At 45.2% G+C, this 25879-nt stretch overlaps 1 protein-coding gene across 4 annotated transcripts in view; it reads left to right on the top strand.

Annotated features, from left to right (window-relative positions):
* LOC103535135 (ubiquitin-associated protein 1) overlaps positions 1–8025 on the top strand; it is a 35561-nt gene extending 27536 nt beyond the window's left edge. For 2 of the 4 annotated variants that reach the window (XR_003988826.1, XR_003988827.1), the window contains 4 exons: positions 3932–3967; positions 4425–4616; positions 5982–6177; positions 7538–8025. Coding sequence is in view for 2 of the 4 variants with exons in the window: in XM_030468396.1 (XP_030324256.1) it covers positions 3932–3967; positions 4425–4616; positions 5982–6083; positions 7538–7678 (471 nt within the window). In the remaining 2 variants the exon portion in view is untranslated. Of the gene's footprint in view, positions 1–3931; positions 3968–4424; positions 4617–5981; positions 6215–7537 lie in introns of those variants that run through there. The other 2 variants (XM_030468396.1, XM_030468395.1) reach the window with 2 other exon arrangements.
* Positions 8026–25879: the final 17854 nt, after the last annotated feature.

Raw genomic sequence — 25879 nt, 5'->3', positions numbered from 1 at the left:
AGTACAAGACAGAAAATCACCATTATCCTGGCCCAAACCAGGACAAACACCATGAGCTCTGAAACAAGTGACACTGTGCTTTCTCCTCTTTTCAGGCTTGGGTAAATGCATTATTAATTGTAAAATATTCTGGCAACTAGCACAGCAGAACAGATGTTAATTGATCACTAGAACAAATTTAATACAGTAAACTGGCAGAAGCAGTAATGCACTGAACAACTGCTCACTGCTGTGGATCACAGGTTTGAGAGGCAATTGTAGCTCAGAGGTGAACCCGCAAAGTATCAAATCTCTAGGGATTAGCATGAAAGGTCACTTACAAAACAAGATAGATGAGCATTCAGATGGCCAAATTTTCACTATATATAAATCTCTATATGCTGGATTAAAACTTACTAAAGACTGTCATGGTTGCACCAGACAGCTGTTCATTCACCCACACCTCAACCTCCCCACTCCCAATAGAAGAATTAGAAGAAGGGGAAACCTTGTGGGTTGAGATAAGAACGGTTTAATTGAGCAACACAAGGAAAGAAGAAATAATAAAACAATACTAATAAAAATATATTAAATGAGTAATGCACAATGCTCTCCACCTGGAACCTGATGCACAGCCATATTCATCCTCCCCCCCCCCCAACTCCCCCAGTTTATATACTGTGTTATACAATTATATGTCCCAGTGTATTCCACAATGATTTTATATGATTATATTTTTTTCTCATGAGACTAGAAATTTTAACTCCACTTTCCACTGGAGTTTATGCTTTACCAGTGAATTAGATCTAGGTTTCTTTGGATGGAAATAAACTTGTGGTATCTCTGAGGTTGCACTGATTCTGTCCTGGGTGGTCCCCTCTGAGGGTTTTGGTTTTTTGTTTTTTTTTTAAGCTCACTGGTTTGCTTTTTTCAGCATTGGCAGAGGAAGAAATGATTAGTGAAGACAGCAGGTTGGAATTAAAGCTGGTCAGAGACCTGATTAGTGTGATACATTTTATTTAGAGAAATCTCTGATTATATGAGGATGGGATACTCCTGGTGGACTATTCAGAATATATACTGCTGTACTAGTGTGATGTGTGCGAGCACACCAGCTGCAGGCAGGACTCCTGGCCTCTCTATTAAATCCCTTAAAGTAGGCACAGTGCACAAGCACATACTGAAAGCATTTTATTTCTGCTTCTTGAAGGGTACTGAAATGCAAGTTTGAGACGTAAGGGAGTGCAGCTGCTGAGTGACTAGTTCTGGCTTTATCTCCTACAATTCCTTTAGGTGTTTCCCTCCTCTGCTGAAAGTCATTGACTGCAAGCACAGATTATCAGTCTCTGGTGTCAGAAGCAGTTTTGGTTTTGTGAAGGGCTTTGAACACCTCTACCACCATGAGAAGAGGTTTTTGGGTAGGCAAGTCCATCAGATTGAACATGGTTTCTCAGGCTTTGACTCCTAGAAGATAAATTCTTACGCTGGAGACGAGAATGTGAAGAAATGCAGAACTAAACCTGCTTTTTCTCTCCCCCCAATGGAATTTACCAAAATCCTAATATATGTTATCAGAAATTTTTTATATAAATAGATTTTTATTGCTGTGGGGTTTGGGGGTTTGTTGGTTTTGTTTTGTTTTTTTTTCTTCCTGTGTGGGTTTTTTGTTGGTTCATTTTGTTTTTTGTTTGGTTTTAGTTTCGCCCCAAAGAAGGCTTTTCTGAAAGAAGTGGATAAGCTTTCAAGCAATCTATGTTGGCTTAAAAGGTATTAAGGAAAAGCAATAGAGGCTCTTGGTCTGAAGTAATTTATTGTGATCTTTTCTAATTTGATTTAAAATGCAGGAAGACTTTTAAAAGGATTAATTGAAATGTGTGGATTTGATGGCAAAATTCTGAATTTGCATTTCTGTTACCTTGTGCAAATTAGTATAAAGCAGTGGGTTGGTTCTTCCCTCTGGCAGCCTGCTTCTGCAGAAATGCATCAGGTGTACAGCAGTAAAAGTAACCCAGTCTTATTGGTGTACTGGGAATAGGACTAAGTGTTGTCTATTGGTAGAAAAATCTCATGCTTTTTTTTTTATCTTATGTGCCACATTGCTCATATATTCCCACTGACTGGAAAAGGGGAAACAGAACCCCCATTTTCAGAAAAAGGAAAAAAGGAAGACCCAGGGAACTACAGGCCAGTCAGTCTCACCTCTGTGCTTGGCAAGATCATGTAGCAGACCTTCCTGGAAACTATGCTAAAGCACATGGAAAATAAGGATGTGATTTGTGACAGCCAATATGGCTTCACCAATGGCAAATTGTGCCTGACAAATTTGGTGGCAATTTATGATGGGGTCACAGCGCCAGTGGACAAAGGGAGAGCAACTGACATAATCTACCTGGGCTTATGCAAATCAGTCAACCATGTCCCGCATGACATCCTGATCTCTAAATTGGAAGAATATGGATTTGATGGATGGACCACTAGGTGGATAAGGAACTGGCTGGCTGATCATGCTCAAAGAGTAGCAGTCAACAGCTTGATGTAGAAATAGAGACCAGTGACCAGTGGTGTTCCTTGGGTCGGTATTGGGACTGGTGCTGTTTAACATCTTTGTTGGAGACATGGGCAGTGGGATCAAGCGCATCCTCAGCAAGTTTGCTGACAACAACAAGCTAACTTGACACACTGGAGGAAGGGAGGCCATCCAAAGGGACCCTGACAGGCTGGAGAGGTGGGCCCATGCCAACCTCATGAAGTTCAACAAGGCCAAGTGCAAGGTCCTGCACCTCAGTCAGGATAATCCCAAGCACTGTTACAGGCTGGGTGGAGAATGGATTGAGAAGAGCCCTGAGAAGGACTTTGGGGGTGTTGAGCAATGAGAAGCTCAACATGAGCCAACAATGTGCACTGGCAGCCCAGAAGGCCAACCTCTACTCTGCTCTTGTGAGATTCCCCCTGCAGTGCTGTGTCCAGTTCTGGAACCCCCAACACAAGAAGGACATGGAGCTGTTGGAGTGAGTCCAGAGGAGGCCATGAAGATGATGAGAGGGCTGGAGCAGTTCTGCTCTGTAGACATGCTGAGAGAGTTGGGGTTGTTCAGCCTGGAGAAGAGGAGGCTCCCAGGGAGACCTTCTAGCACCTTCCAGTGCCTGAAGGGGCTCCAGGAAAGCTGGGGAGGGAGTTTGGGCAAGGGCATGGAGTGATAGGACAAGGCAAAACAGTTTCAAGCTGAAAGAGGGGAGATTTAGATGAGATCTTAGGAAGAAATTCTTTGCTGTGAGAGTGGTGAGCCCCTGGCCCAGGTTGTCCAGAGAAGCTGTGGCTGTCTCCTCCCTGGCAGTGTCTCAGGTCAGGTTGGATGGGGCTTAGAGCAACCTGGGCTGGTGGGAGGTGTCCCTGCCCATGGCAGGGGTGTTTGAACTAGATGATCCCTTCCAACACAAACCATTCTATGATCCTATATATGGCATATGAAATGCAGTGCTTTGAGAGTAGAAAAGGGCTAAATGTTCCTCTTGCCCCTTCTCATTGTCAAAAAAAATCAAGGGAAGTCTCTAAGAAATGACTTTAAAATTATCACTGTCATTCATGCAAAGTAGCACTAGGTCAAGAGCTGAACAGGAGCCAATGTGCTACACTTATCTGTATGAACATGTAGCAGTCACAGAGACAGAATGAACAAACTTACAGTTATTGTGAGAGGACACACATCCTTCTTGGAGTGTGATTGGTTTTGTAGAGTGCTGAGATAAACAGTCCTTATAATGGCTATTCTATAACTACACTTAACTGCATAACATCTGTGTCTCGCAAGTGGAAGCCTGATCATACCACAAATCTCTCTAGTATGGTGGAATTACTCAAAGATTTCTCCCATAAAACCCTTCTCCTCCAGCTGTAGCAAATTCTGCTCACTGTTGCATAATATTTGTAGTCATCTTATTCCTATGTTTTCCAGGTACACCCAGACTTCAAGGAAATGGAAATCCCTCTGGTAAGTTTCCAAATACCTGTGTGCTTGCACTGGATCATGTTTCTGAAAATCTTCAGAAGTAGTATTAATTTGAGTACAGAAAATCATAGGTGATGAGTGAACTTGGAGTTAAGTAAGCAATCTTCATGCTTCCTCTGAGGTTCAGGGTTTGGCTATATTATAAGGACCTTCACTGTTGCAAAGGTTTGGTATTGAAAGATTTTCATTCACTTGTAGGAGAGGATGTATTGCAAAGAATCTGAGTTGTTGATTGGGGTTTTTTTGAAGGTAAAAAGAGTATGGTGGGAGTCAGACTATGTGCACTGCTTGTTTTCATACTAACAGTAACTTCCCAAGGGCAGTCTAGAAAGGCTCTCAGGTTAATTACATGGGATATCCTGGTTCTGCACTAGCCAGAAACAGGATGTGGGGATGCTGATGATGACCATCACCTCAGCCTCTGGGTTTCCCCCTTTAGGTAACACACCAAAATTTCCCAGTGTCTAAAGTGCCTGTTAACACCATCTGCACAAAGCAGTTGGGTGGCTCTGAACTACAGCAGGTCCTCTCTGCTAGTGAGAGGCAGTGCGTAGAGACGGTCATCAGCACGGGGTACTCGCCTGAGAATGCCCTGAAAGCCATAAAGAAGAAGGGACAGAACATCGATCAGGTAAGAGCTTGTGCAATGGAGAAAGAAACCCTTGATTTGATGCTGATTCTGCTGAGAAACAACCTTGGGTTTGCAAAACGGATGGGGTGAATACTTTTATTCTAACAAGGGGTTGCAGCCTGTAGCCACTGCAATATTAACCACTGGAGAAGTTGATGAGAGACTGCTTGAGTGAACCACATCTGTGGATGCTGGGTCAGAGCTGTGCTGAGCTTGGAATGGGCCCTTACCTCCACGTGAAGCTGGGACAGGTACTGAGTCTTCCCAGGAGCCACAAAACTACCTGAAGGAAGTTTACTGTGGCTCTACACCATGCTTAGTGCTGTGTGATAAAAAAACCAGCCAACTTCCATTGTTCTGAGCACAGATTATGATGCTGATGTCTCCTTGTAGAGAGATTGGCCCCTGCAGGCTTATGACAGTTCTGACAGGCTCTTCAAAGGCAGCACTGACCAAATTTTTTTTTTGTGATCTGGTTGTGGTGCTTCCTGCCTCATGGGTTGCATCAAATGCTTGCTAAAGCCAGTTCTCATAGCATAAAGTGCTGCAGGATGAAGTGTGGGTCTAGGTCTTGAATCCACTTCAAACAAATATTTTGAAGTGGAGAGAGTGTGGCCAAACTTTGCGTGCTAACCCTAGGCAGGCTGTGTGCTGCACTGAGCATTGTCTGGTGGGACTCTGCCTGTTGCCTGGGGAGGAGGTGTGTTCCAGTGACTTCTTCTTGTGGAGCTGATATGCTTGTCCACTACCTATGCATCAAGAGCAGTTTAACCTTTGTGCTGGAGTGAACTGTAGTATCAAATGGAAATTATGTCCCTTAGGAAGCTGGTTTTAAATCCAGGCTGTGTTCTTTTACCTTCCTAGCATTACCTATCTAAACCTTTCCTTGTACCTCTCAAAGCTGAGGATGGATAAGAAATTTGGCAACTATTTCTGAGCATGTGAGCTGGGATTTGCAGCTCATTCACCAGTATGATGATTTGATCTTAAAAGGCTGACTGCTTTCAGATTGCATCAGGTCTTGCAGCTGTCTGAGAGGAAGTTAAAAGCTGACACATCTTGACCTACAGCTTTGTTTTAAAAATTTGTAGTATAGGAAGCACAGTTAAACTTCTGCCTTCTGCTCAGTGATCAAGCATGAAAGGCTTCTGAGACTGTTTTGAATAGAGTGGGCTTGTTTGTTTTCTCTGGATGAGTTCTTGCGGCAAGAGCATCTCAACTTTAATAGGAAGGAGTTTATCTCAGCCCTTGCTGAACGCCGGGGTACAGTTGTGCTCAGTCCCTTTGCATGTACAGAGATGGTATTCAACCGTGTGTTGCAAATGCCACTCTGCAAACTTAGTTTATTTTCTTAATTCCCCACAGGTTTTGGATTACCTGTTTGCACATGGACAGCTTTGTGAGAAGGGCTTTGATCCACTTCTTGTTGAAGCAGCTTTGGAAATGCACCAGTGTTCAGAGGAGAAGGCAAGGGTACAACATGCTAAGGAATAAAGAGAATGTGCCATGATGGGGAATTCCAGCAGCAGTTCCCCCGGCTGATGTATTTCTGACTTTTATGGTAATGCCTTGTTTCCAAAACTGCTGAAGGACATCCTTGTGATGATAAAGTAAATATGTGTAAAAGCATTAAAATTTTTCTGTGTTCCTTTTATCACACTCACTTGCATGCATTTTTATGGAGACAGGATTTTTTAAAGACCCTGCTTATTCTGGTTTTAATGTTTTGAACCCAGAGTTCTCTTCTAGGTGAGGTGCTTGGTACAGAGACAGTTAATTTCAGATACACCAAATTATCTTTCAAAACCTGCCAGCCTGCCCTGGCTGTGAATTTTCTCCCTTGTACAAACGTATCTGCCTAGTTGCTCAGCAAGTTGGGTTGGTAGTTCTCTTTCTGGAGGAAGATGGAAAATATGTTTTTTGGAGTCTGGCTCATTGTCTAACTGCTTTATGAGCAACAAAAATACAGAGGCAGGAGCAGTAGCCAGGGCAGAGGACAGCAGGATCTTTTAAAGTTTGCCATCCTCTTTTGTGCCAATATGAAATCTTTAAAGGTACAACCCAACCCTCCCAGACATATATGTCTCTTCCTGCCTTTCTTGGACTTAGTAATGACCTTGAAAACAGAGGAACAACACTGTGAAGATGGGAGAAGTGACTGAGTTCAGAAAATGCATTTTCTACTGACTTAACCCCAAAATTGGAAATGGCTAATCTCCTGATTGTCCTTTTCAACCTTTTGTTTTGGGTTTTTTTTTGGTTTGGTTTTTTTTTTTTTTGGTGTCCATTCCTCCCCTTGAGTAGAGCGGAGGCCCTGTAAATGGTAGATGGTTCATATAAGTTTGATCAATTAATTCACTTCTTGTTACTTTATTTTTTCAAAGCTCTGGGAGAATTTGTGGTTGATGTTGGTAGTATTGTACACAGTGTGTCCAATAGGATTTGTGCCTAGATCAGAAGAACCATTTGATAGCAAGGGCTAGTGTACTGTTCCCAAAGTAACTTTAAAAAAATTCAGATGCAACAGTTAACTACTAGATGGGGTAGCAGAGTCTGAATTAGGGCAGGCTGATAAATTTCCTACTGGGAGACACACACCCACAGACTGAGCTTTGCTACCCTTTGCTGAAGAGGATTTTGGGAATGCAGGACTGCAAACACAGGGGATTCAAAGTTTAAAGTGAATAGAATAGAATCATTAAGGTTGAAATAAGTGAGACTCCATGGACTACTCTACCCAGAGCTCTGCCAGCTCTTGTATGAGTGGAATTTCTCCAAATGGAGCTGGAACAGGTTGTGCTTGGGGAGTAGGAATCTACCCCATGGGGTGCCCAGTCACTGAAGATTGGCTCTGTGTTAAACCTCCACCAAGCACTGATCCTCTTTTCTCTTGCAAATAATCGACTGTCTGTCTCTTTCAGATCACAGAACTTCTCCAATTAATGAGTCGATTTAAAGAAATGGGCTTTGAAATAAAAGACATTAAGGAGGTCTTATTATTACATAACAACAACCAACACAACGCTTTGGAAGATCTAATGGCTCGTGCAGGAGCCAGCTGAAATCCAGCCAGCTGGATTCTTGGTATGCAGTGGAGCAGGTCCAGCCCCGTCACCTTCATATCCAGTGTGACTTGCTCTCAGAAGGAAGGAGTCCAGCTTTTTCCATATATGGGAAAGTGACTGAGCAAGCCTGCCCATGTGCATCACTAGCATTTCTCTTTCCAATGAGAACCAACTTTCTTAATTTAAATTTTTAAATGTCCTTTCCTACTTTTCCATCTTGGCCACGGAGTATAGACTGCCCAAAATGTACTGGATTTATACATAGGTAGAGACAGGAGTGGTTTCTCATTGTTGCACTGGAGTAGGATAGAAGAATACTTAGTTCTGAAACTAGGATGCCCTGGTTCTTTGAAGCTGCTTTCATGTATCCTTTTACTGGACTGTCACAGTCCAGATTAATTGGTTAAATTTTACTTTTAGTGCAATGGAGTTTTACTTTTTGGTTGAAATTTAGTCTGTAACTTAGTAAAACACTGGTTCAGAAACTGTCATTATGCATGAAGAGAGAAGTTGTTCCTCTCCTATTTTAGTTTGGTTTGTTTTTTTTATCCATGCATCCAACACTTCTTCCAGACATGAGTCTCCAATGCTGAGTGGTGTGTAAGTTCTCTTGAAACAGGTAAGCTATGAACTCTACCTGAACCTGAAGGCAGAGAGCTGGGGCTCAGTATTCTTAATCTCCCATGTTTGTAGACAACGCTCTGCTAGGAAATCAATTATCTTTTTGTTTTAAATAATACTTGGTGTGATGCAGGAGTTTTCTTTCAAGTAGTTTAAAACAAATGTACTCACTGCATTAATTCCATTTCTCACACTGTTATGGAATTGCATAATAACACCTAGTATCAGAAATCAGGTTTTGGGTTGTTTTCATAGTTCCAAGTATTACTTGGTATATTGTTCAAGTTCTAAATACATAAAATATCATCTGTCTTGAGGAATCTTTGAATCAGTTTGCTAAATGTTTTGATTCTGCAGAAGAACAACTAATAAAATCCTCAAAGATAACTCCCAGTGTCATGGTTCTCATCTCTCATGCTCTTAGGCTTCAGCAGATGAAGAACATGTTGGATCCTGCCTGTTCATGTGCTATCTGCTTCTGTTGGCATGCAGTTGGTGGGTCAGCAGCTGCTGCCTCTGTGGGTACAGGTAAAACAGTTGCCCATCTTTCCTTCCCAGGTGAGAAATGCTAAAGTTTGAAACAAGGAAATGGGGTTCCTGAATAGTTAAAAAAGCAAAACTCTCACTGAGAGCATTTGGTTGTGTTGCTTGTTTCAGTTTTCTCAGAATTAATATGCAAACAAGTCCATGTCTGGGACTAGACAGTCCTGAAGAAGGGGTAATAAGTCTTGCCAGTGAAGATACATCAATTTAGACCAAACCTCTGAATAAAATAACCTCTTTGGTTGTGTTAGTATGTTTTTTCACAGTCCTCCCCACTACAGTGACCACTCAGCTTATGGAGGCTCTTGTAGAGGTGAGAACAGAGAGGTGAAGACAGGAAGTGATACCTGTAAAGCTGGTATCCTCCTTCTAGAGAGACATATCCATCTGTGTCTTCCCTGGTGGCGCTGCTCTTGCTTTGCCAGTCAGATTTCTGGATTTACATCTGTATTGGGTTTTCATGGACAGGTTTTGGTAGCAGAGGAGCTACAGGGGTGACTTCTGTGAGATGCCAGAAGCTTCCTCCATGTCTGATAGAGCTAGTGTCAGCTGGTTCCAAGACAGCTGTTCAAAGCTGAGCCCATCAGCCGTGGTTTTTGAAAAGGAAAAAAATTGCCATGGAACAGCAGCTATAAGAGAGGAGTTGAGAATATGTGAGAGAAACAACTCAGCAGACACCAAGGTCAGTGAAGAAGAAGGGGAAGGAGGTGCTCCAGGTGCCAGGGCAGAGATTCCCCTATAGACTGTGGAGAAGTCTATGGCGAGGCAGGCTGTTCCCATGCAGCCCATGGAGGTCCATGCAGCTTGTGGAGGACTGCATGCTGGAGCAGATAGATAGGCCCTGAAGGAAGCTGTGAGCCTATAGAGAGCCCATGCTGAAGCAGGCTCCTGGCAGGAGCTGTGTCCCTGTGAAGAGAAGAGCTCATACTGGAGCAGATTTGCTGGCAGGACTTGTGACGCTGTGGGGGACCCACACTGGAGCAGTCTGCTCCTGAAGGATTGCACCCCATGGAAGGGACCCACACTGGTTTCATGAAGAACTGCAGCCTATGGGAAAGATCCATGTAGGAGAAGTTAATGAAGGACTCTCCTGTGGGAGGGACCCCACGCTGGAGCAGGGGAAGAGTGTGAGGAGTCCCTCCCCTGAGGAGGAAGGAGCGTCAGAAACAGAGTGTGACAAACTGACTGCAACCCCCATTCCCTGTCCCACTGTGCTACTTGTGAGGAGGAGGTAGAGATATGTCCCTGCCCATGGCAGGGGGGTTGGAACTAGATGATTTTAAAGGTCCCTTCCAACCCTGAAAATCTTATGATTCTATAATATCTGGAGTGAAGTTTAGCCTGAGAAGAAAAAAGGGTGGGGGAAGGTGTTTTAAGATTTGCTTTTATTTCTCATTATCCTACTCTGATTTGATTGGTAATAAATTAAATTCCCTAAGTCGAGCCTGTTGTGCCTGTGATGGCAATTGCTGAGAGATGTCTCTGTCCTTATCTTGACCCACAAGCCTTTTTTATTTTCATGCCCCTATCCAGTTGAGGAGGGGAAGTGATAGAGCGATTTGGAAGGGGATTAACCTGGTGGCTTAGGTTTTTTGGGGGGTTAGTGTTGCAGAGTTTTGGTATTGGGAGAGGGACCCACAGGAGTGGCTCCTCTGAGAAATTGCTGGAAGCTCCCCAGGCTCCAAAGCTGGACACACCTCTGGCCAAGGCCTCCCTCATGGGAGGGAGTCATGTCAGAGGGGTTCCTGAAGGACTCTCCTGTTGGAGGGACCCTGCACTGGAGCAGGGGAAGGCTGTGAGGAGTCCTCCCCCTGAGGAGGAAGGAGTGGCAGAATCAACATGTGGTGAACTGATCTTAAACCCCCACTGCCCATCCCCTGTGTCTCTGAGGGGGAGGCAGGAGTGAAGTAATTTGGGTCTGGGTTCAAGAAGGGAGAGGTGGGGTGAAATGTATTTAAGATCTGGTCTTGTTTTCTCCTTCTCCTGTTCTGGTAAACTGATTTTTTTTTTTTTTTAGTTTGTTTTGCCTGGACCATAACTGGGGAGTGAAAACCTCCCTGTCCTTGTCTTGATTAATGGGCCTTTAGGTGGATTTTCTCCTCCCCATCCCACAGTGGGGAGAGGGATGAGTGAGCAGATGTCTGGTTCTTTGTTGCCAACTGGGCCTAAACCACGATAAGTCTTTTACCCAAGCTGGCCATTTCTGGAGAAATTGGCTACATATGGATTAGACTGTTGTACTCTTTGGCCTTGGCCAGCCAGGCAGATTTTTACCCATCAAAGAGTTGTGGTGAAAGGAGTTAAATCCAGCTGGTGGCCAGTCACCAGTGGTGTTCCCCAGGGCTCAGTGTTGTTAATGTCTTTATCAGTGATCTGGATGAGGTGATTGAGTGTAACCAACCAGAAAAGGAGCTTTGGTAGATCTTATTCTCACCAACAGAGAAAGGCTGGTGAGCGATGTAAAAGTAGGAAGTAAGTAAAGTAAAGTAAAGTAAAGTAAAGTAAAGTAAAGTAAACTGATGACACTTTATTTTAAAAGGGCAGACTTTAGTCTCTTCAAGGGTCTGCTTAGTAGGGTAGAATAGGATAAAGACCTGGATAGGAAAGGAGCCCAGGAAAGCTGGTCCATATTCAAGGATGACCTCCTGCATGCCCAGGACCAATGTGTCCCAGTGAAGAGGAAGGCAGGCAGGAGTGCCAGGAGCCTGGCGTGGATGAGCAAGGAACTACTGGACACACTTAGGGATAAAGACAAAGTTTACAGAGGATGGAAGCAAGGACAGATACCCTGGGAGAAGTACAGAGAAGTAGTCAGAGAAGCAAGAAATCAGGTTAGGAAAGCAAAAGCACAGAGAGAATTTGATCTGGCAAGGGTGGTTAAGGACAACAGGAAAAATTTCTATAGGTATGTCAATGATAAGGGGAAGACTACGGAAAATGTGGGCCATCTCCAGAAGGAAACGGGAGAGCTGGTCACCCAAGATGTAGTGAAGGCCAAGATACTCAATGACTACTTTGCCTCTGTCTTCACCGGCAAGGACTCTGTCACACCCTCCATGTTACAGAAGCCAAAAGCAGGGACTGGGAAAAGGAAGATCCTCCCACTGTAGATTAAGAGCAGGCTCAAGATCACCTAAAGAACCTGAAGGTGAACAAGTCCATGGGACCTGATGGGGTTCACCCATGGCTCCTGAAAGAATTGGTGGATGAAGTTGCAAAGCTACTGTCCATATTTGAGAAGTGGTGGCTGTCTGGTGAAGTTCCCGCTGACTGGAAAAGGAGAAACATAACCCCCATTTTCAAAAATGGAAAAAAAGAAGACCCAGGCAACTACATGCCAGTCAGTCTCACCTCTATGCCTAGCAAGATCATGGAGCAGATCTTCCTGAAGGCTCTGCTAAGGCAAGCAGATAACAAAGGGGTGATTGGTGACAGCCAACACGGCTTCACTAAGGGCAAGTCCTGCCTGACTAATTTGGTGGCCTTTTACAATGGGGTCACAGACTCGGTGGACAAAGGCAAAGCAACAGGCATCATCTACCTGGACCTGTGCAAAGCATTCAGCACTGTCCCACACAAAATTCTGGTCTCTAAACTGGAACAATACGAATTCAATGGATGAAGCACTCATTGGATAAGGAACTGGATGTATGGTTGCAGCCAAAGAGTTGTGATCAGTTGCTCAGTGTCCGAATGGAAATATGTGAAGAGTGGTGTCCCTCAAGGGTTGATACTGAAACCAGTGCTGTTTAACATCTTTGTTGGTGACATGGTCAGTGGAATCAAATGCACCCTCAGCAAGTTCACCAAACTGTGTGGTGAAGTCAACACACTGGAGGGAAGGGATGCCATCCAGAGGTACCTTGACAGGCTTGAGAAGTGGACTCATGACAGTTGAAGTTCAACAAGGCTAAATGCAACGTTCTGCACCTGGGTCAAAGCAATCCCATGCACACGTACAGGTTGGGAGGAGAAAGGATTGCAGACAGCCCTGAGGAGAAGGACTTGGGAGTGATGGTGGACCAGAAGCTTAACATGAGCCATCATTGTGTGCTTGCAGCCCAGAAAGCCAAATGGGTCCTGGGCTGCATCAAAAGAAGCTGTCATCGTTTAACATGAGGAACTAAAGAAGGAGGGCTTTCAGACTCTGAGAGGGGAGAACACAAAGGGAGGGGTCTATTCCTTCCCATTTCCTGCCCATACTCTATAAAGTTCAGGCAGACCGGCAGCTCCTCCTCTCTTTCTTTGTGATCACTCCTGGCTGTACTGCTTTTCCCCTGTGCTCCTTTACTACCAGCTCGCCACATGCTCTCCAGAATCCACATCCATCAGGTGCTGGAAAGAGCCATCCCATGCCAGCTTGGATGTAATTTTGCTGATTCAAGAGTAATTTTTTTTATTTTCAGTCTACTGTGGTGTCTATGAAGTTACATTTTGAAAAATAGAAATCGAAAAAAGAAAAATGGGTTTCAAAATGGAGCGGGTGACAGACTTGTTATTTACTGCCTTTTTCAATTTACTCATCCATGCATGTTGTTTTGTATGGTCCCATCTCCCAGCCATGTTACTTTTCTATGCTGTTAAAACAGTGCTTTCTGCGGGAATCAGTTTGGTTGGGAATTTGATTGCAGAGTTTGGGGGCTCTTTGATAAATGCGTTCACTATGCAAAATGATTCTTCTCTGTTCTGTGGCAAGTTCAACTCACCAAAGTTTGGAGGCCTCGGTGATGGTTGGTGTTCCTTGTTTTGCTTATCTCTCTGCCTGAATGTGTTCCAGGCGTGGTTCAATGTTTGATATTTGTGCGGGAAAACTGCCGCCACTTCTGCCGCCACTGCCAGCAACACCTCCCTCGCTGGCTTTGAACCAGCCCTTGTCACCCTTGTCACAACCCCCAGAAAGCATCTAAAGAAGTTGGACCACCTGGTGAGGGGTGATGATGATTCAGAGACAGAGACAACAGAAAACCCTGATCAACAAGAGAGTTGTCCCGAGGCAAGAATGGCACAGGAGAGTGATTCAGAACCTGAGATAATTGTCCAATCTATGTCTCTGAAAGAGATACAAAATTTAAGAAAGGATTATTCTCGTGATGAAGGTGAATCACTGACTGTTTGTATACTGTGCTACTGGAACAAGGGAGTAGATATGGTAGACCTGGAGGGCAGAGAGGCGTGGCAGCTGGGATCCTTAGCCAGAGATGGGGGCATTGATAAGGTAATTGGGAGAAAAGCCAGTACTTATAGTCTTTGGAAGTGTCTTGTGTCTGCGGTAAAAAGCCGATACCCTTATAAGGAGGATATCGAATGTTGCCCTGTTAGATGGAAAACTGTGGAAAGAGGTATCAAATATCTGAGGGAGCTGGCAGTTCAGGAGGTCATCTATGGTGATGGGGAAACACGTGAGGATGCTGACGAAATTCCATGCAGGAGGCCTCTGTTTAAAAAGCTCACACAGAGTGCCCTTCCTAGGTACTCTCACGTTTTGGGGGAAGGGTCTTTGGGGGAGATGATGAAACACCACCAACTGTCGGTTAATTTATTAGCCAGCTAAGACAGTAGAAAGACAGTGTCTAACCCCTTACAGGCTCATGTCTCAGCTGTGGAAAAAATGGCTGAGAAGTTCAAAATCACGGCTGAGGAGTTAAGAACCTCTTGAGAATCTGCATGATAAGTTATCCAAGATGGAGATGGAGAGTAACAGTCATTTTTCTCCTGAATGGATTCATGTATCAGCTATCAAAAATAGGTGCTTCCCTAGGAGGCCAGCTAGGTAATACCACTGGGGGTATTGTTTCGAGATGGATGGGTGCTCCAGTCTCCCAAGAAACACCCGCTGCTGGCCCCAGCAGATGGGTCTCCAACCCAACTGTGAGTCAAGGAAGTAACTCAGAGTCCAGTTTGCCACACAAACCCTTCTGTTCTGTGTGGGCATTCTACTCAGCAGTAGAGGGGCCCTGCCTCCAGCCAGGTGGAAGAGAGGGATAACCAAATTTACTGGACAGTGTGGATTCGGTGGCCTGGCACAGCAGAACCACAGCGATACAGAGCCCTGGTAGACACTGGTGCACAGTGTACCTTGCTACGGTCAAATCACAAAGGAACAGACTCTATTACCATCTCTGGAGTCACTGGAGAGTCTCAAGAACTGACTGTAGTGGAGGCTAAAATGAGCCTGACTGGAAATGACTGGGAGATCCACTGTACAGTGACTGGCCCAGATGGTCCGTGCATCCTTTGTATAGACTTTCTATGGAAAGGGTATTTCAAGGACCCAAAAGGGTATAAGTGGGCCTTTGCTGTAGCAGCTGTGGAAATGGAGGGCATTGACCAACTGTCTGCCTTGCCTGGTCTTTCAGATGACCCTTCTGTGGTGGGCCTGATGAGCATAGAGGAACAGCAGGTACCAACTGCTTCTAACACAGTACATCGTCGGCAGTACCGTACCAACAGAGACTCCCTGCTCTCTATACAAAATCTTATTCGCCAATTAGAGATCCAAGGGGTGATTAGCAAGACTCGCTCATCTTTCAATAGTCCTATATGGCCAGTACGGAAGCCTGATGGAGAATGGAGATTAAGTGTGGAGTACTGTGGTCTAAATGAAGTTACACCATCAATGAGTGCTGCTGTTCCACATATGTAGGAGCTTCAATATGAACTGGAGTCTAAGGCAGCCAAATGGTATGCAACTATTGACATTGCTAATGTGTTTTTCTCCATTCCCATAGCAGCAGAGTGCAGGCCCCAATTCGCTTTCACCTGGAGGGATGTCCAGTACACCTGGAACCGACTGCCTCAGAGGTGGAAGTATAGTCCCACCATCTGCCATGAACTGTTCCCCACTGCCCTGGAGAAGGGTGGAGCTCCAGACCATCTTCAATACATTGACAATATTGTTGTGTGGGATAGTACGGCTGAAGTCTTTGAAAAAGGCAGGAAAGTAATCTGCATACTACTAGAAGATGGTTTTGCTATCAAGTGAAACAAGGTCAAGGGATCTGCCAGAGAGATCCAGTTTCTGGGAGTTAAATGTCAAGATGGGCACCAGCACATCCCTATGGATGTGGTCAGCAAAATTGCAGCCATGTCTTCACCCACTAATAAATAAGAGATGCAGACCTTCTTGGGTACAGTAGGATTTTGGAGGATGCACATTCCCAGGTACACTCAGATTGTAAAACCCTTTTATGACATCACCGGGAAGAAAAATGGTTTTACATGGGCCCCTGAACAACAGCAGGCCTTTGAGCAGATAAAATGAGAGATAGTCCATGCAGTGGCCTTGGGACCTGTCCAAACACCACAGGAGATTCAAAATGTGTTCTACACTGCAGCTGGTAATAATGGTCCCATCTGGAGCCTCTGGCAGAAAGCACCCTGTGGGGATTGGTGAAGATGTTATAAGAATGGTGACTCTGCAAAGACTTTGGAGCAGAAACAATGATCCTCTAATTCCTAACAAGACATGGGAGAGGAGCTGAGCTATGCCTGATAAAAAAAGCAGACAGCTTTGCACTGATAAGAACAATAATCTTGTCTCCACAGAAGAAGATGAAAAAATCCAAGAAAGCTGTGGAACAGTACGAGAAAACATTTGGGAGCAAGGCTCGGTGGGGAGGCTTGGCTATAAAATACAGCTTGCGAGTTAATAAACTTTGATTCAGATGGTGTCTGTGAATCTCTGTCCGTGCCTTAATACACCACAGCACCCTATGAGATTCGAGGTCGACCCCTAGGGTTTTGGAGTCAGCAGTATCAAGTTTCAGAGGCCAATTACACTCCAACTGAAAGAGAAATATTGGCTGCCTATGAAGGAGTTTGAGCCGCTTCAGATGTGATTGGTACTGAGGTACTGGATGTTCAAGGGGAGGATCTCTTTTACACACCATGCCCCTGATGTCACCTGGAGTAAGTGGATTGACACAGTGAGGTAGAATAGGGGGCCCTGATCATCCAGGCATCGAGGAGGTGATTACAAAGTGTCCAGTGGGTAAAGATTTTGGAATGTCACCAGATGAGATAGTGAAATGTGCTGAGGAAGCCCCTCCATATACTGAACTTTCAGATTATGAGAAGTTTGCTTTCTTCACTGATGGATCCTGCCATCTTGTAGGAAGTCGGTGGAGGTGGAAATCAGCAGTTAGGAGTCCTACATGCCAAGTCACTCAAGCAGCTGATGGGGATGGTGAATCAAAGCCAGTTTGCAGAGGTAAAAGCCATACAGCTGTCCCTAGACATTGTTGAATGGGAAAAGTGGCCAGTGCTTTACCTCTGCCCTGACTCATGGATGGCAGCCAATGCCCTGTGGGGGTGGCTGAAGCAATGGAAACGGGATAACTGGCAGCGTGGGGGGAAGCCTATTTGGTCTGCCATTCTGTGGCAAGATATCGCTGCCTGGTTAGAGACACTAACAGTAACAGTACGGCATGTGGATACCCATGTACCTAAGAGTCGGGCTAGTGAAGAACAGCAGCAAAACCATCAAGTGGACCAGGCAGCTGAAGTGTTTCAAACAGATTTAGACTGGAAGCACAGAAGTGAACTGTTCTTAGCTCGCTGGGCCCATGACACTTCAGGTCACCAAGGGCAAGGTGCAATGTACCAATGGGCCTGTGACCAAGGGGTGGATTTAACTTTAGACATTATTACACAAGCTATTCATGATTGTGATGTATGTGCAGCAATCAAACAAGTTAAACGGTTAAAACCTTTGTGGTAGAGGGGATGTTGGCATAAATAAAAGTATGGAGAGGCCTGGCAGATTGATGACATCACACTACCTCAGTCTCACCAGGGTAAGCGCTATGTGCTCACAATGGTTGAAGCAAGCACTGGGTGGTTGGAAACGTACCCTGTGCCTCGTGCCACTGCCCATAATACTATTCTGGGGCTTGAAAGGCAAGTGCTGTGGTGGCATGATACCCCAGAGAGGATCGAGTCAGACAATTGGACTCATTTCAAAAACCACCTAATAACTGAGACAAAGAGCATGGTATAGAGTGGATATACCATATTCCCTCTCATGCACCAGCATCTGGAAACATTGAACTCTACAATGGCTTGCTGAAAACCACCTTGAAAGCAATGGGTGGTGGGACACTGAAAAATTGGTATAAGTATTTGGCAGAAGCCACCTGGCTAGTTAACACTAGGGGATCTATCAGTAGAGGTGGTTCTGCTCAATCAGACCTTTTACATACAGTGGCTGGGGATAAAGTCCCTGTTGAGTGTGAAAAGAACTTATTGGGAAAACTGCTTGGGTCTATCCTGCTTTGGGCAAAGACAAACCCATCCATGGGGTTGTCTCTGCTCAAGGGCTGGGACATACTTGGTGGGTTATGCAGGAGGATGGGAAAGTCCATTGTGTACCACAGGGGAACTTAACTCTAGCTGAGAGCATTTAATTTGACTTTGTATAGTTTTAATTGTTATATAATACTAATTAGTTGTGTTAAGTTTTTTTTCCCCTAAGATGATGTAGTGGTGTCCAAGAGTCTCAGGAAGAGCTTTCAGCATGTGAAGGCATGAACCCTGACAGACTCTGTACCATCTGTGCTGCCTTGAGAAACTGCCATGATGAGGATCTGCAGCCTGGACTTAAGTCTTGTTTAAAGACACAGCATCGCTGTCTGAATGAGTATGGAGAGAAATGGAATGGAAAAAGGGGTGGAGTGTCATTGTTTGAACATGAAGAACTAAAGAAGGAGGGCTTTCAGACTCTTGAGAGGGGTGGAACACTAAGGGAGAGATCTATTCCCTCCCATTTCTTGCCCATACTCTATATAAAGTTAAGGCAGACCAGCAGCTCCTCCTCTCTTTCTTTGTGCTCACTCCTGGCTGCACTGATTTTCACCTGCGCTCCTTTACCACCGGCTCGCCACATGCTCTTCAGAATCCACATCCATCAGGTGCTGGGAAGAGCCTGGACACCCCTCTTTAGTCCTCCCTGCCGCAAGGGCCCTCAGGCATCTATCCCTGCCAGCATCGAGATCGGGTTATATATATATATATTTGTATACATTTTTATTTTTGTTACTGTATCCCTTGTGTTATTGCCTTTCCCCTGTGCTAGTAAATCTGTTTCCAATTGTTTTCAGTTTCCCACTTCAAGTCTTCAGTCTTTATTCCCCTTTCATCTTCCCTTATGGGGGGCAATAGAGAGTAATTCTGTCCTTCAGTTTGTGGTCTGCCCAAACTGCTAAGCTGTGACAGAAGCATAGACAGCCGGTTGAGGGAGGTGATTCTTCCCCTCTACTCCACTCTTGTGAGACCCCACCTGGAGTACTATGTCCAGTTTTGGAGTACCCAGCATAAGGACATAGAGCTCCTGGAACGTGTCCTGAGGAGAGCCACAAAAATGATCAGAGGGCTGGAGCACCTCTCTTATGAAGCCAGGCTGAAGGATTGGGGTTGTTCAGCCTGGAGAAGAGGAGGCTCCAAGGTGACCTTATAGCAGTTTTCCAATACCTGAAGGAGGCCTACAAGAAAGCTGGGGTAGGGCTTTTTACATGAGTGTGTTGTGAGAGGACAAGAGTAAATGGTTTAAAACTCAAAGAGAGATTTAGCTTAGACATTTGGAAAAAAATATTTCCTGTGAGGGTGATGAGACACTAGAACACATTGCCCAGGGAAGTTGTGGCTGTCTCCTCCCTGACAGTGTTGAAGGCTGGGTTGGATGGAGCCTTGAGCAAACTGATCTAGTGGGAGGTGTCCCTGCCCATGCAGGGGGGTTAGAACTGGATGATCTTTAAGGTCCCTTCCAATCCAAACCATTCTATGATTCTATGATCCTTGTTAAAAATGCTGACTCGATGTTTCAACAGTAAAACTTTTTATTGAGAGAGATATAAGCAAAGCTGGGCGGCTGGGGAGCTGCAGCTTTACCACCGGCTCACAAATTTGATAAGGTAAAACCAGTCTCTTATAAGTTTATCATTGGTTCTCGTTTCGCAGGCTCTCCCAGCATTGGTTCTTGCTTCGCAGGCTTCATTCTGTTGCTGAGGGAAATGGTCACCACGTCCCTGTTTCGCGGGACCCCTCCTCCTATTTTTCTGACTTTTCTTCCTTATAAGTACGCTTAAACATACACCCCAAAACAGGATACAACATGCTACCTCAACAAACAGCATAAGCAAACATTATTAAATTGAAAGATACACTCAACAAAACAACAAATTACAATTTTAAACCCTTATTTTTCACAATTCCCCCCTTTCAATTTTTATTGTTTTGTTGCATTCTCAATGGTAGAATGTCGGAGGGCCATAATATAATGACAGGACATAACAGAGGGGATATTAGAGTAGTCAGCCAACTATTCACAACCCAAATACGCACAGTAATAATGTCCAGGATAGTTGCAATAAGGCCTACCTGCATAAGCAACAGGGCACCAATAGGATTCTAATGTCTGCACATTAGACACCATTACCGGTATTAAAACCCCCATCCTGTGATTCCCCACCATATGTACTCTTCTGCCTCTCTGTCGGCTGTTCTTTGGCAAGGAACGCCGGGAAATGTTATCTTCTTGGCAGCAAGCAGTACTCTTCAAGGGATACAGGACAAGAGAGGTTTTTTTTACCCGGCTCGTGGGGTGAGTCTTGCAGTCTTGGGACACTTGATAGAAATCACCTGCGTGAGATTCTGCAAGGCGATCAAAAGTATAGCGAGGAAGGCAATCAGGACAGACATGCGCACCGCTTTCCCCCATTTGCAAACTTCCTCGGCTATGCCGATAGGATTTTCTGCATTTTCCACACAACAATTCCACAGAGTATTCACAAAAGAAGGATCCAAAATCACAACCACGGGATTTACAATGTTCTATAACAGGGTGCTTATAATACTGGAGGCGATTTTTAAAAACAGAAAAAGCAAACTCTAACAAATCTACAACCAGTAATTTTAGGAAGGCTTAAGAAATTAAGGCAGATTTCTTAACCAGCAAGATAGGTGCTTTATGAGGAGACATACAAGGCTCCAACAACCCTTGTGTTAACAGCCTCCGAACAATAAGCTGCAATCCTTTCCTCCCTTCCCGTGAAAGGGGGTATTGTTTAACTCTTAAGTGGGCAATCAGGGTACGCCCAACCGAATCAGGAGTATACCAAACCTCAGGGTTAATTTTCTTTTCTGCCCTGACCAAGAGCTGTGCCTGCCGCTTTTACTGAGTTTTTAGCAAAGCCTGCCCTAAGGGCGTATCAGGGTCCTAACCCTGGTATAGCTGCAAACTTCTTAATCTTTCTAGCCATTCGGCAGGGTTTTTTTCTTTCTTTTGGCACTCGTTTAGGCACCGGCTGAGGCGGGGCGCCGGCCCGGGGGGAGTCCCCGGGGCCGCTCCTCGGCTGAACCGCGTGCCGCTGCCAGCAACGGTCGCGCCGCCTCTTCTGTTCCTGGGGGAAGTCCCCCAATACTTCAGCATGAGCCCTAATGGGCTATCAGGGGGAATATCAAGAAGATATTCATTCACATCCCCCTTGGGATACCGAAAGACTTCTCAAACATGGGCTTACTCTCCTTTTGGCCCATCTTCCAAGGTACCTTCTTTCACACAGTTCAAACGCTTCCCTCCGTTCGTGGCTCAGTCCCTCGCGGGCTATGAAAACCGCACTACAAGGAGGTCCGCACTCGCTTCGTTCTACAGGACGTCTCACTGACTCAAATCTCAATCAGTAGCAACTTTGGAAACAGTCGTCCCCAACCGGAGGAACCAATCTTCCCCGGCCGGAGGAAATCACCTCCCCAGCCGGGGGAAACCGTCCCGGGCCAGAGGAAATCAATCCTCCCCAGCCGGGCGAAACCGTCCCCTGCCAGAGGAAATTAATCCTCCCCAGCCGGGGGAAACCTTCCCCAACCGGACAGAACCGCCTTATACTTACTCGTCTCCTGCGAGTCTTTGCCTGGGGTCTTCGTGCACAAGAATTACGGGGGAATCCTACAATATTCCTTTACTTATATCTCTCTCACTTCTCGGTATGATCTCTGAGGTCTACGGCACGGAGCTAAGCCCCCGGGTCCACTCACAGAAATGTGGATGGGGGCGCCTACCCAGGAGAAAAGCTCCGCAGCACAGAGTCTCAGGATCCGAGTCACGGCACCAATTTGTTAAAAACACTGACTCGATGTTTCAACAGTAAAACTTTTTATTGAGAGAGATATAAACAAAGCAGCGCGCTGCGGCGGCTGGGGAGCTGCAGCTTCACCACCGGCTCGCAAATTTGATAAGGTAAAAGCAGTCGTTTTATACTTTTCGTAAACCCCTTCCCCTTAGTCTGTTATCAGTTTATCATTGGTTCTCGTTTCGCAGGCTCTCCCAGCATTGGTTCTTGCTTCGCGGGCTTTGTTCTATTGCTGAGGGAAATGGTTTCATGTTTTACGGGCTTCATTCTGTTGCTGAGGGAAATGGTCACATGGCATCCCTCTGTGAGTTTGACCTCACTGATTTACAATTGTCTCAAAAGAGCGATTTTAAAATGAATAGCCCTGGCTAGGGTGGAGGACCTGTCTGGCCAGAGCTGAGCAGGGGTGACACCTCTGGATGTGATAAGAGCTATTGGGTAGAGGCTGTTCCTCTTTTCTGAGCACCAGCCTTCAATGCTGGGACATCCCTCCAGGCACGACTAAGCCACCTTGATTGTACTTTTGAAGTACTTGGCTAAGGGGGGCTGGAGCAGAGCAAGGATGACATCAGGAAGAAGATAACTGTTGAATGGGTGGAGACTACTCCCCTTTTTTGAGGGCCAACCTTCAATGCTGGGACGCCCCTGGAGGCACGATGTACCTGATTAAGTGGCTGGAACAGAGGAGGAATGGCTTCTGGAAGAAGATAAGAATTGATGAGTGGGTGGAGGACTACACCCTTCTGCTCTCCTCCAGGCAGCCTGCCTTCAAACGACCCTGGCTGATTGACAGCTGCCCCTTTGGAACAAAAGGACTCAGGGGTATATATGGCTGTCCATGCTCTGACTGTGGTTGTCTTTTGACCCACCGCCATCTCTGCACCGGACCCTGTCCAGGATCAGTGCCATCCTGAAGAACCTCGCTGGACAGCTGGACCCCTGGTGGTGACTCTCTCTATCTCTCTCTCTCTCTCATTCTTCCCACTCCTACCCTTTATTTCTCCTCTCTTCTCTCACATTCTTTCTTACCATTTTCTTACTCATTCTTTTCTCTCTCTTTCTTATATCTTCTTTTGCTCTCTACCTCTTTTCTACATTTTTTGCCTGTGTCAATTGTCAAATAAAATCTGCTTGCACTCGACCATTTTCTATGGTTGGACTTTGTTTCACGTATCCAAAACAAAAATAAATTTTAATGTTACCTCGGACCAAACAGTCCCTGTTTCGCAGGCCCCCGCGGTTGGCTCCTCCTCCTATTTTTCTGACTTTTCTTCCTTAAAAGTACACTTAAACATATACCCCAAAGCAATAGGATACAACATGCTACCTCAACAAACAGCCCAAGCAAACATTATTAAATTAAAAGATACACTCAACAAAACAATAAACTACAGTTTTAAACCCTTATTTTTCACAATCCTCAGTAAGTTTGCAGACAACACCAAGTTGGGTGGGAGTGCTGATCTGCTCAAGGGTAGGAAGGCTCTGCAGAGGGACCTGGACAGGCTGGACCAGTGGGCCGAGGTCAATAGTATGAGCTTCAACAAAGCCAAGTGCTGGGTCCTGTACTTGGGTCACAAGAACCCCAGGCAATGCTCCAGGCTTTAGGCAGAGTGCCTGGAAAATGCCCAGCAGAGAAGGACCTGGGGGTGTTTGTTGACAGCTGGCTGAATATGAGCCAGCAGTGTGCCCAGGTGTCCAAGAAGGCCACCAACATCCTGTCTTGCATCAGCACTGATGTGGCCAGCAGAAGGAAAGTGATTCTCCCCCTGTGCTGGGCACTGGTGAGGACACATTTTGAATCCTGGGGTCAGGCCAAGAAGGACATTGAGGGGCTGGAGCGTGTCCAGAGGTCAGTGGAACTTGGGGAAGGGTCTGGAGCACAAGTCTTATGAGTAGCGTCTGAGGGATTTGGGATTGTTTGAAGAAGAGGATGGTGATGAAAACCTTCTCACTCTCTCCACCTCCCTGAAAGGAGATTGGAGCCAGGGGTGGGGTTGGTCTCTGATCCCAAGGAGCAAGCGATAGTACAAGAGGAAATGGCCTCAAGTTGTACCAGGGCAGGTTTTAGATTGGATATTAGGAAAAATTTCTTTACTGGTCAAGCATTGGAACAGGTTGCCCAGGGAAGTGGTAGAGTCACCATCCCTGGAGGTGGTCAAAAAACATGTAGACATGGCACTTTGGGACATGGTGGTGGGTTGATGGTTGGACTTGATGCTCTTAGATGCCTTTTCCAACCTTAATGTTATGATTCCTTTGTCCAGTTTTGTGGCCTCTGCAGCAGTTTCTTGCCAAGAGTAGTTGGATTGTCACAGCCAGGGCTGCTTTTTTAATTTTTATTTTAGTCGGGTTTCACATTCAGTAGGGAAAAATAAACTTCTGAGAACAGACTCATAATAAGAACTCACATTTAACAAGGTATATAGTCTTCTTTTTTGGCTGGATGGCTCTAGTTTAAAAAAGATTGTCAGACCTTGGAAAACTGCTTTTTTGTTTTGTTTTGGGTTTTTTTGTTGTTTCTCAGTGTTCCTGGTTATTCCTTCAAGGAGCAAATAGTCTCTGCTCTGGGAACTTGCATTAGGGATCAGATCTGCCATGCAGACTTGTCTTTTTCACAGTAGACTGGACAGGAATCACAGGTGGTGCAATTTTGGTAGAGGACTTAACTCCCATATCCTCTGCTCATGGAAATTTTTTGTCACTCATCTGTCTTGTTACAACTCAGATCACAAACGGCAAGGCAGTGACACTGAGGACTATTATGGAGTCTGAATGGGGAATAATGAAGCAGTAGTTTAAGGGAACATAATAGAAATTTACTAGTTAACTGACATAAGTAGAGATAATATAGTATGTGGGTATTACAGAATGGAATTTGTTTACCATAGCAAACCTAGCACTGAGAAAACATGGGAGCCTCAAGGTTGCTAAAGAAGGCAGAAGCAGCAAAGTTGGGTGGAACTAGTTCTGCAGTTTCAGAAGGCCAGATAATGAAGAAAACTGTTGCAACTCATCCAAAGGGCATGGTGATGAAGAGGAAGGTGATGAAGAAACGACCACCCAAGGGCTTGGAGACCACCGGGAGGCTGTAATGTGTGTAGGGGAATGGGTGGCAACATAGGTGAATGAGTTCTCAGAAAAGTTGTGAATGTTAATAGTTTCTTGAAAAGTCATGAATATGAATATCGTATCTTCATAAAGGCTATGTAAAAGAATGCTACTGGCATGCACATTAGGAGGAGTGATCCCCTGTGTGCCCAGCACTGCAATAAAGAATACCTGCTCAATAGGCTGCCTACTGAGTATATATTGAGTCTTTATTCATCCTTTCATGGAATCATTTTGGCACCCCAATTGGGACCATATCTGCTCGACTGCAGGACCCACTGAAAACAGTACTCCCTAGGGTATCTCTGGGATTTCCCAGAGGGACTCCTTGCTTCATCCAGATCACTGTGGGAGCAGACAAGGACTATCTGGACCATCTGATCATCTTTATATTTGGAACTGGGACCGGTCATTGGAAGGGGTTCCTGTAAAGCGTAGGAGGCATCCTACATGGGGAGGTGTCCCCCTCTATCTGTAATAGCTTATTAGCATTTGCATTGCACCTGCACTGGGAGTACTGTGTAAAAGGGATCATTTTTTAATTGTGGGCAGTACAAGTTCTACGGGAATTCATTTGATGTTGTAGGTTAAACTTCCACTACAATATGATATATTGATGTTATCTGTATTTGTCATTTGCTGTTGTCTGTTCTGGTAACAGTGGTCCAATGTTATTTTAAGTGTGGAATTGCACTTCGTTGTCATGTATTGTGAAAAATGATTGATTTGTAGTTGTGAAAGTGTGAGACGTATCATTGACACAAAGCAAGTGCGGAGTCTGGATCTGCGGTTCTGTTCTCAT

Source organism: Calypte anna, chromosome W, assembly GCF_003957555.1.
Source record: "Calypte anna isolate BGI_N300 chromosome W, bCalAnn1_v1.p, whole genome shotgun sequence".
Classification (NCBI taxonomy): domain Eukaryota; kingdom Metazoa; phylum Chordata; class Aves; order Apodiformes; family Trochilidae; genus Calypte; species Calypte anna.
The sequence above is the reverse complement of the archived record's forward strand: the minus strand, read 5'-3'. Positions and strand labels throughout refer to the sequence as shown.